Below are 12,264 nucleotides of genomic sequence, written 5' to 3' on the forward strand. Positions count from 1 at the left end.
ACTGGGTTTTCCTGAATGCAGTCCAGCTAAGTGACTTCCGTCTCTGCCTACAAAGAAACAGCAGAAACACAAAATAAATTTCTGTCTGGCTAACTGTATTGGGAAATGCTACACTTCAACATGGGGAATACATTTTACTTTACAGGAAATAAAGTGTTTAATATACATATACAGTTATTACATTCCCTGTTCCCAATTTATAAAGTTTTCCCCTTCCAGACATAAGTGATTAGATCTTTTCTGGAAGGTGTTACACAAAGAAAAATACATTGGTCAAAATAAGCCTTGCAGAGGTGGTGTAAATCCTGTATGCCCGCAGACCTGGCCAGTCCCCAGTACTGAGGTGGGTAAGGGTATAACATGCACCCACAGCAGTGAGGGCGTGCCCGGAGTGTGGTAATTGCATTGCCGGGCCTGGTGAGTAAGGATTAACGTTATACTTGCTGAATCCGGGTTGACAGAGGTCGGAAGGTAATGTCCAAAAGCCAGAGTTCAGGGATTGGAGAGAGCAGCGTAGTGATGTCCGAAAGCCAGGGTTCAAGAGCAGGAGAAGGCAGAGTAGTCAAGTCCAAAGCAGAGTTCAAGTTCAAACCAAAGGAATCCAAACAGGGACAGGGACAGGAACCAGAGCTGAAACAGACAAGGGAGCTAGGCATAGACACAGTACACACAGGAGCTACAGGAAAGCTATGCAGAGCAAGGACTGAGAGGACAGAGAGGTTATATGGGAAGAAGGGCCAATAGGGGTGAAGGGAGGAGCAGAGGTTTGAGTGGGTAATTGCAGGGATAGGTCTGTGAGATCAGGGGAGGAGACAGGGAGGTAATCGAAGGTAATTGCCTGCAACTGACGGGTGGCGAAGCTAATGCCTGGGGAGGGTTGGTAACAAGAGCTGGTGCGTGCGTCTTCTGTAACCTTGTTATGCGTGCGCACTGCACGTCACACAAAGAAAAAAACTATACATTGGTCAAAATAAGCCTTGCAGAGGCGGCCATTACACACGGTTTAGGGGAAGTTAGCCTGGGCTTCACCTTTATTACATCAGGCTGGCTACCCCTACCGTGACAATCACCCAACTCATGAGTGCCGTCAAACTGAGCAAGTCATCCGTACCAGGAGTAGCCAGTGGTAGGAGGCCGATAATCTTGATGTTCAACAACAGCAGCAGACATTCAGCCACTGGAAGACAACTGTAGATATAGAAGGCAGTTGTTGATATTTCCAGTTAGGTGTTGGTGGATTCTTTGGGAGGACTCTTGACTTCTTGATTCTTGAGGCTAACTGTATGGGGAAATGCTGCACTTCAACATGGGGATTACATTTTACTTTATAGGGAATAAAGTGTTTTTATATACATATACAGTTTTTACATTCCCTGTTCCCAATTTATAAAGTGTTCCCTTCAGACATCAGTGATTAAAACTTTTCTGGAAGGTGTCACCCAAAGAAAAAACCTATACATTGGTCAAAATAAGCCTTGTAGAGGCGGCCATTACACACGGTTTAGGGGAAGTTAGCCTGGGCTTCACCTTTATTACATCAGGCTGGCTACCCCTACCGTGACAATCACCCAACTCATGAGTGCCGTCAAACTGAGCAAGTCATCCGTACCAGGAGGTGAAGTCCCTCGGAATTGAAATTAGGCCCTGGTAGCCAGTGGCAGGAGGCCGAGGATCTTGATGTTCCACAACAGCAGCAGAGATTCAAGCAACTGGAAGACAACTGTAGATATGGAAGGCAGTTGTTGATATTTCCCGTTAGGTGTTGGTGTAAGGTGGAATCTTGAGGAGGACACTTCACTTCTTGATTCTTGAGGAGGACACATGACTGTACTACACTACTATACAGATCCATGAATATTGCACGGAATTCCCCATTGAAGTCAATGGGGCTTTACATAAGTAAGTTCCTGATTGGCACTATAACACCTTACAGAATAAAGGCCTTTATCCTACAAATATCACTCTTTCTGTCAGACTTCACCATTCTCCACTACTCCATCATGCCTTCTCTGCTTTTCCTGTTCACTACCATTGCACTCTTCTCAAACCTAGTTTGTTCTATCCTCCCTCTTACTCTTCTTCTGTTCATATTTCCCCTTCACTCCTTCTCTCCACTTCTCTCCACTCACAAAATGTTTCTGCTTTCTGTACCCATCATGCACACATACCTATAAAACCTGTAGAAAAGCTTGCACTTACAAATGTTCTTCCCATCTACTCTCTGCCCAGTAAAAGCTACTCCTTATGCCTCCAATTTCCTTTTCTTCTTTAGAGTTTCACACTGTCTAACGCATAGTCTAACTTTTCTCGCCACTCTCTACAAGTTGCCGTCATCTATTAACCAAATGTACATGATCCCCCTTTCTTTCCTATCTGACTCTGAACACAGGTATCCCTTCATTCCTCTGTTTCCTAGGCTTCTCCCTTCCTCTCTTTAATCTCTACCTCTGGTCTCAGACAATTGAATGCACCCGGTACACACAAGGACGACTACTATTTAGACTTTGTTTTTGCAAGAAAATTGTTTACTTCCTGACTTTAATGTCTCCACTGTTCCACTCTTTGACCAATAGCTCATTTAATTTGATGTCACTCATTGCCTTTTCACTATGCCTCTCACACTACACTCACAATATCATATTTCATTGTCCTATCTGCCCTTGAAATCAAAACTAATCTCCAACCTCTCCTCTTGCTCTACCTCTGATCCTGATGTAGCCTAGTGCCCTTGGCTATAGCCTTTCCCCTGGCCTCAATACTATAAGTCCTTATAGGAACAGGCAGTGTTGGGGTTAAACTCCTGCACAGGGTCTAGCTTGCTGTTGCAGCCTGGATAGATACACTGTTACTCTATTCAGGTGCGGGTCTCCCAGCAGTTGGAGTGTCATACCTGGGAGAGTACTGACTGGGTCACATGCCAGTGGAGTGATGCCTTTCAGTACTTGGACCTGCCTTGTTATGGGGCAGGGTTACAACCCCCTCCCCAGGTATAAAAGCTGGCACTCCACTAAATTGTGTGGTAATCTGGTCCTTCCCTTTGGGGAGTGGGAACTACTCCACCTTCTTCAACCAGAATACTGCCCCCCCCCCGCTTACACTCTTATGCACTGCAAACCTGATACTTGGTTTAAGACATTTACATGCTTCCAACTCTTCTGCACAAGCTTCTCTGAATGGTTCTTGAGGAAATCTCACACTCTTGCAGACTTCATCCACTAGAACTTTCTCCTTTCATGCCTCAACTCCAACTATCTATAAGGTTCAACAACAATACTTCTCTACAATTATTAATCCTCAGAACTAACTTCCACATTGCCTTTACTCTATCTTTCATTCCATGTTTCAACACCTTCTACCTGTTTCTCTCATTTAACTACGCCTTAAAGACTTTTCTGACTATTTCAGCACCCCTGTCTGTACCATGGACCCCTTCTCACCTTTCACATAATTGGAATTGTTTCTGCTACAATTGTATTTTCCTCTCCTTCAACTACATGCAACCTAGTCCCCATAACCACTCGCCTCATCAACCTCTTACTCCCACGCTGCTCCATATACACAAACTCCAATCTAATTTCTGACACCATTCCCTCTGCAGTTAATACAGCAATAATGACACCTATTCTTAAAAACAACAGCCTTTATCTGACGTCCCCCTCTAACTATCATCTTGTCTCTCTCCAGCCTTTGCCTTCAAGCTTCTCAAACATCTCATCTATTGGCATTTATTCAATTCCTTGACCCATTGCAATCTGGCTTTTAATCCGTTTATTCTACTGAAACTGACCTCACCACAGTAGCAAATGATCTTCTCTACACATTGCCAAATCTCAACAGTTCTACTCCCTTAAACATTTGCTTGATGTCTCTGCTCCTTTTGACACCTTTGACTACCCTCTACTCCTGAAAATCTTCACTTTATTGATATCTGTAACCGCTTCTGCAGTATATCCATTGCTTGCTCTTCCTCTTGTCCTCTCAACGTCTCTGTTGGACGTGCCTCAGGACTCTGTCCTTGGTCCACTCCTTTTCTCTCTCTATATACACTCTTACCTGGGGATCTCATTATTTCATTTAGTTTCAAATATCACCGCTATGCAGATGACACCACTCTTTCTTTCAGCTCCTAAATTTACTCCTGACATCCAGTCCCAAGTCACTGATTGTCTCCCTGCAATTTCCGACTGAATGGCACAGTTGCATGAAACTTCACATGTCTAAAATGAAGAGCCCACCATAACCCCCTCCCCCCTCCCCCTAAACAATGTATTGAAATTTGGCCCACAAATTATTTGTTGTGTTTATATTAATACTCGATTCAAGGATGAATATTCACATGTTAAAAAATCTGAACGGATGTATCCACATCCATCGGCTCCCTTTCTCTCCCTCTCTCTCCCTTTCCAGCAAATCCCATACTTCAGGTTCTAATCAAATGGTGAAATAGTAACGGGCTGCAGCATTGAATATTTTTGAAAAGACTTACTGTAGGTACTGTACATGTCATTTTTTTTAAATCAGACTGCCAATCTTCACAAGTGCACATAAATGCCATATTTACAGGGAAATGGTCTGGTTGTGAATAACTTGCCCATGCATACTCTAAACTTGACTAACACAACCTTCTTCACACTTGCCTTTCTGCCTCCCAACTTCAAACTCTAAAATGTATCCAGAACGCTGCTGTGAGAGTGATCTCTTGGGGCTTATGCAGAGAGGAACGTTAAAAAAGTTTAAAATGGCTGTAAAATAGCCACAGATTTGCCGTTAGTGAAGGTGTTATGCAGGGAACGTCGTTAACTCATTTCCGCAAAAAACTGCAAATTGCCAACTTTTCCTGGCTATTTGAAACTCGCCATACTAATGCACATATTGGCGTGTTCCAGCGATTCGGAGCTTCTGGAATACAACGCTACATTAGCATGGCGAGTTTCAGGTTCTCGCCACAAGTTTGGCGAGTTTTAGAGCTCTGAAAAAATTTCAAAGCACTTTTAAAAATCGCGCCATTTTCTCCCGAGTTTAAGGATTTCTGGCTAGTTTTTCCGCCAGAAGATGGCGCTATTTCCTTATCTATGCTTTCTGCATGAGCCCCTTTGTTTTTGATTTGTCTCTGCCTTTCTTCTCCTGAAATCCCTTCACTAGCTCCCTATTAAACTTCGCTTTGACTATAACATTCTATTTCTGATCTATATTCTCTTTCTCCATGTTATAGTGCATGTCTTATATCCAGCTACGCCCCCTCTCACCGCTTTTACTCTGCTGAAGGCCGTCTCCACTCTGCTCCATTTGTTTCTATAGTGCTCTCACATCTCAAACTCTTTTCACTTTTGATGCCCTAGTTATGGAATTCCCTCACCCCCCCCCCCCCCAATATTCACCAATTTATTATCCCTTCCTCCCCCCCTTTTCTTATCATGCCTGAAATGGCACCTCCTTATTAAGGCATTTTCTCAGATGTTATTCTTTAAGTCTACCATTTATCATTTTAGATTGTAAGTTCTGTGGGGCAGGTACACCCTAATTCCTTTCGGTTAACTTGTAGTTTAAATCACTTGTGTGATTTTGTATATTATATCAAGTTCTGTCTCCATTCTAACTGTGTAAATTGCTGTGTACATTAGTGTCACTATATAAATAAAATAAACATATACATACAAACAAACATACACATATCTGATTCATTCACCTCATTGTCACACGTCATCATTTGCTATTCCCCAGAAACCACTTCCTAATGAGTCTTTGTGGAATTCTCCGTAATGTTCCAACTCCACAAAGACTCCCCTCCCTATTGTGAGCATGTATAAGAGGTCAGGGACGCAACACAGGTTTAGTACAGAGCTTATCCTGGGAAAGGCCGCACTGCAATGGGGGAGAAACCCTACTACCTACACACTCCTCTTCCTACGAACATCAGTCTCTCAGTTCTGAATGTTTGCTGCTGAGAAAATTATTTCCAGGACTTGGAGCAAAATGAAATTCTACCTGGATATTGAATAAAAACCAATAGTAAGTACAGTAAAGTCTTCTCTTTCAGAGCTGGGGGGTAAGTACTCAGATATGATTGAGTAACAATGCTACATAGCGGGTTAATATTTGATGTCTCAGTCAGATATATAATTATAATTAATAGTAATGCTTTTCTTTTTGCGTCTAGGTAAGTAGCACAGGACAAATATTACCCAGCTTGTTAGATGTAGGGAAGTTAGTATAGGCTGAAGGATAGTATTTTATTGTGGGGGGTAGTAAAAATGTAAACTATTATTTTTTAGCACCAGAACCCCTAACTCCGGACTAAGGAGGCCACAGGATCCTCTCCCCAGTGCTCTGTCCTTAGGATTCTCTGCCTAAAAGGTTTGGATTATTAGTGTGGTTTGATCACCCACACTGTGCATTGACATTCACCTAATTCCCCTGGATTATTAGGCATGCATGCTTTCCCCAATACTTATTCCACTTTAAAAACTGAATTTCCTGAGGTCCAATTTCTCTTAACAATTGCAAACAACATGTTTATTTCAGTAAACCCAGCTCAGTTTCAAACCAATTGGATTATGGGTGCTTTTTTTTACTTTACATTCTTGAAAAACATATTACCTACAAACATCCGTCTTTCAGTTCTGAACGTTTGCTGCTGAGAAATATTATTTCCAGGACTTGGAGAGAAATAAAACTATCTGGAAATTGAATAAAAGACCTATAGCAAGTAGATTAAAGTCTTCTCTTTCAGAGCTGGGTGGCAAAAACTCATATACGAGGGAGTATCAATGCTACATGATGGTTAACACTTGATATCTCAGTATGACTTATAATTATAATTAATAGTAATGCTTTTCTTTTTGCATCTATGTGTGCAGCACGGGAGAAATATTACCCCAGCTTGTAATATGTAGGGAACTTAGGATCGGCTGAATAATATTAATATAATAATAATAGCATGTTCTTGTATAGTGCTGCTAGTATTACGTAGAGCTTTACAGAGACATTTTGCAGACACAGCCCGTAGAGTTTACAATCTATGTTTTTGGTGCCTGAGGCACAGGGAGATAAAGTGACTTGCCCAAGGTCACAAGGAGCCGACACCAGGAATTAAACAAGGTTCAAACTAAGTTCCAGTCAGTGTCTTCATTCACTGAGCCACTCCTTCTATCCATTATAATATTTTACTGTGGGAAGTAATAATGGGACAGTATTTTATGTTGCCTTAGTTTTATCTAGAGATTATTCTCTTGGACATTAATTGCTTATCTGGGCTGCAAAACATGTACAAAAAAGTGCAACAAATTTGCTGTAGGAAATATCCCATCACGTTCAGAAGTTTCCCTTCCTTTATGCCACAGTTGTGCTCCAGTTCTGCAGATTGGAAACTTTGCAATGCCCACGTGTTACAAATTGTTTCACTAAAGAATAATGTGGTTGGGTAATCACTATCCTCAGCAATAAAAACTAATAAACCATCAAAGTAATTTGTAGCAGAAAAAGTGAACATCATTGAAAAGTCCCAGTAAGAATCAATTTAAGCATAAATAGTGTATTTGGACTCAGGTTTATAAAAGGCTCCCCAATACATGTTTCCTTTATACCAAGACATATCATTGCTTTAAGATTAAACACCTACAAGTCTTTTTCCAGCAAAAGGTTATTAACCATGTGCTGTATTTGTATATACTGTTTATTTAGAAAGTTTCCACACAGTATTATTAGCAGGTGATTGGGGAAATGATACATAAAGTAGGCGAGGTATAATTACACTAAGGAAAGGATTTCTAGCACCGATACTGTATGTGTCCTGTGAATTACAGATGTGGTATAGGGTATGCTCAACAAAAGGGATTCTATCACAGCCCAACATGCAACTTCCTTATTAAAGAGTAAGACCGTAAAGAAAACCAGTAAATTATTCCATAGATTGGTGTATACAGTTCATTTTTCTATTGTCAGAATAGACAAAACTGGGTGATAATCCCCTTTTCCAGTTGGCAGCTACAGTACAGATGTAGCCAGTCGTATTGTTCCTAGCGATAACACAACATATCCTGTTATAACTCAGAATATCCCATAGTTCCAATATTTATCAGTAAGCAAAGAAGGGTGGGGAGCCGTCTTGGTCCTTTCTGCCATGTAGTAACAAAGGAGGGAGAGGGAGTAGGGTGTATGATACATTTTATTGGACAAATAAGTAGTGGATATTTTGAGAGCTTGCAGGCCTAAAAATATTATATACAGTGTTTGTAAGAGGGATATCTGGTTGGAGTGGACGTTAAGATTCAGTGGCCGTGACAGAGAAGAATATTTCAACATATTCCAACATATCTCAACATATCCCAACATATCACATCATATCCCAACATATCACATCATATCCCAACATATCCCACCAGAGGAAACAATGACACTGGCTACATCTGCAAATCTCTCTGCAGTTATCACTTCTATTTTAAGTTTAAATTGAACCATACCATGTTTATATCGTTTTGTGGTTTGTATTAGGAACCATTAACCAAAGGAAAGATTTATCCCAATTAACGTCAGTTTATTTTATTATTTTCCTCCAATTGGATCATTGGGCAGTGACACAATATGTGCGCCTGCATTACTTGTACTACATATCTTTAAGCACATGGAGAGCATGTGGTATGCAGAAAAAGGGGTAAATTACCACTGAAGCCTCATTTTCTTTAAGTGTTATACAGATATAATCAGCGCCTATACAGTTTACTAATAGGAGCTCCTATTTAGGAACCTCTGTGTACCCCTTTGGATATATTCCATTTATGACACCATATATTTCTTGAGACATTTTCTCTCTTATATGTGAGGTTTGCATGTTTGGGCTTTAGAGGAGCCTTTAACCTCTATGTACTCCGTGTCAATCACCACCTAATTTTAAATACACTTGTGTTTATACCCTACACTTCCCGCTCATGTCCCCTATTATGTTCTAATAAAAGCTTTTTTGTTTTGCGTTGCTTGACACAGTAGGCTACACGTTTTGGAATATATTTTTTGGTCCCACCTATAGTTGTCTTCTTTGAGTGCAATTGCGGGTTTCTTGTCTAAACATGATCTTTACCCTGACTAGATTTTTTTGTCCTCATTTCCCCTACCCTATGCACCATGGAATTTTATGTTAATTATGGTATTTTGGGAGTGCGATGAGCATTCTGTGTGTTTTCATTATACAGATATAACCAGATTTACCCTCCCAGAAGCCGTCGGAAAAGCAATGTGTGAGAAGCAAGAGAAACCTGATTGCCATAATTTGGAGTCAGAAATTACTTTATTTTTCCACTTATGAGACATCAGTGGATGATGTTACACTGGGTTTTTTGTTTGGTTCCCTCTGGATATAAATACTGGAAGTGCAAATATATAAGTCCTGTAGTATATGTCATCTAAATATTTCATAGGTTGAACTTGGTGGACATATTGTATTCTTTTACGCTCATAATATATATTTTCTTTAACTGTGCATGCAATGTCTTGTATATAATGTATACCTTGTTCATTTATGTAACTGTACTTGTAACCATGTATTATTTGTTTTACTCTGTGCCCAGGACATACTTGAAAACGAGAGGTAACTCTCAATGTATTACTTCCTGGTAAAATATTTTATAAATAAATAAATAATTTAACCTCATATACAATATGTACTGTAACCTCATCTACAATACAGTATGTATTGTATTATACATGGGTTTTTTTTAGCAAATATATATAAATATATACTGTGCATATATATATAGAATAACTAAGTGTGCAATTAAAACACTATAATCAGACAATGTACCATTAAATGCTGCCAATGTGTTAATACAATACACAATAGTAATAGAAATATAGACAGGAGAGAAAAAACACAGGCGCAAATAGTGATAAGTGAAAACTGTTGCAAAGTATCAGGGAAGAAATAATAACATATGGACGAAACCAATGAAGTTGAATCTGAAATAATAAAAAAGAAGCAAAATATAGTGAAGTATGATTGTATTCTTCAGAATGCGCAAAAGACAAAAGGCTAATTACAAAGTAGCAGATAAAACAGGCATGTAGGATATCAAGATCCTCTCCTAACTGCTGATCTGAATAGCGGCAAGATGGTTCTGGCTCCACCTGGAACGCAGAGACTCCGCACAGGCTCAGATGTGTCTGCAGCTGCCTCCAGTGTTGTCCTGGCTATCCCTCCAGTCTCGCAGGATTGCGAGTGTGACGTCAGCGCGTTGTTGTATCCGTTGAAGGGAGGAATCGGCATACACTGTCCAGCTAATACTAGACCAATATTGCCAGATAGAGCTAAGAACTCAGAGAGTCAGGGAGACCTTAAGAAAATGCTATTCCAGCCTCCACCCTACGTGTATCGTCTTGAAAAAGACTTCATCATGGTTTTATATATATATATAATACAAGGTACAATAAAGCATAGTGTACTTTCTGTACCATTAAAATATCAAGGCTTTTATGTCTTACATGTATTATATGTCTGAATAAACTTACTGTATTCTTGTTGCAGCCAAGAACTGATATTTAATATGAAGATCTCCTTTTCCTCTAACAGCCCACAATGCCCTGGGAGAATCAGACCACGGTTACAGAATTTCTGCTTCTGGGATTTCCAGCCATTCACAACTTCAAGATCTTACTCTTCTTTGTCTTCCTTCTGTTATACATTTTCACCATAACTGGAAATGTCCTGATCATTGTCTTGGTGTCAACCAGTCACCAGCTCCGTATGCCCATGTACTTCTTTCTCAGTCACCTGTCCCTGTCTGACATCTTGATAACGACAGATATTGTGCCTAACATGCTATACGTAATAATGGCAGAAGGGGGCGTTATCTCTCTCGCTGGCTGCATCACTCAATATTTCCTATTTGCTAACTCAGCAGGTGCTGAATGTTTCCTCCTTACAGTGATGTCTTATGATAGATACCTGGCCATCTGCCACCCATTGCATTACTCTGCAATTATGGACTTTAAGCTGTGCTGCAAAATGTTTTTTTGGTCTTGGTTCTTAGGTTTTATGGTAACACTAAATGTAGTTATTTTGGTTTGTTCATTTCAGTTATGTAATCCCAATGTCATCGATCATTTCTTCTGTGATTTAACCACTCTCTTAGAACATTTGTGCTCAAACAGATTCATTGTGGATACAGTAATATCTTTTCTAGGCATCCCCTGTGTTATTTTCCCATTCATCTTCATCATTGTGACTTATGTCTGTATCACCCTCACCATCCTCAGGATCTCCTCCAACACTGGGAGACAGAAAGCCTTCTCCACCTGCAGCTCTCACCTGGCCGTTGTGTGCACATATTATGGGACACTGTTTGCTAAATATGTGGTTCCATTCAAAGGACAGTCATTGACTGTAATGAAAATCACTTCTCTTCTGTACACAGTCGCCACCCCGTTATTCAATCCCATCATCTATACTCTGAGGAACAAGGAGATCCAGGCAGCTCTGTGGAAATGTATCAGTATAAGGGTACAAACATATTTTGAGTAGCATGATATAAACTACAGAAGTTCAATTCTATTGGGTTGTATTCAAAGTGGTAAAAGTAACATCTTTACTGAAAGATATAGTAGATGCAGTAAGGATACCTCTTATAACCTGTTGTTTTGCTTTTACAGTATATTGACATTAAGGAAAATATGCATCAACGAAGGTATTTCAGCCCTAATATTCTCCTCAAGCAATAGTGCTAGATTTGGACAGTGATAATATAGAGCCATGGAACTGAAAGTATAACAAAATGTATAAAAATAAATATAATTATTATATAACAGGATTAGCTTGAAAACCTTCAGCAAACTTTCTTAATAGTACACAGACAGAACCCTAAAACTAATAAATAAACTCATACCTCAGAAATCCAGAACATAACCCAGTGGGCCAGAGGGAGCCATGCTTTATTTCAAGGATATGAACCCTACTTCTGGTACTGAAATGTAACAAATCTTGTATTCTGTGAAAATTGGGATTCTACGTGTACATAACAGGATACTAATTTGATCCAATTCTGTTTATAATATTTGCGGGCTTGCCATTTTCCCTCCCAACTCCTTCACTCAAAACTCACTGGGGCCCAAATCAGGGCTGAGTTCTGGACCTTGCCATTGCACCCCTCTATCTCCACTCAATAACTCATTATTGTCCTGATTATAGCTTATCCACCCTTCAATTTAACAAACTCCCTCTCCTGTCAAGAATACACTGAGCCAAGGTAATGTCTGTAGTCCTGGGCCCGGTTATCTTGT

The 12,264-nt window shown here is 40.1% G+C and overlaps 1 protein-coding gene across 1 annotated transcript; it reads left to right on the forward strand.

Moving 5' to 3' along the window:
• Nucleotides 1-10,564: 10,564 nt before the first annotated feature.
• On the forward strand, nt 10,565-11,509 carry LOC142471017 (olfactory receptor 11A1-like). The gene has a single exon (XM_075577814.1). The coding sequence runs from the start codon at nt 10,565-10,567 to the stop codon at nt 11,507-11,509; it is 945 nt and encodes a 314-aa protein (XP_075433929.1).
• The last annotated feature ends 755 nt before the right edge of the window (nt 11,510-12,264 follow it).

The sequence above is a fragment of the Ascaphus truei genome, chromosome 20, assembly GCF_040206685.1.
Source record: "Ascaphus truei isolate aAscTru1 chromosome 20, aAscTru1.hap1, whole genome shotgun sequence".
Taxonomy (NCBI): domain Eukaryota; kingdom Metazoa; phylum Chordata; class Amphibia; order Anura; family Ascaphidae; genus Ascaphus; species Ascaphus truei.

Bases quoted from the DNA above. Each gene is read 5' to 3' on its own strand.
- LOC142471017 (XM_075577814.1), top strand. From the start codon at position 10,565: ATGCCCTGGGAGAATCAGACCACGGTTACAGAATTTCTGCTTCTGGGA.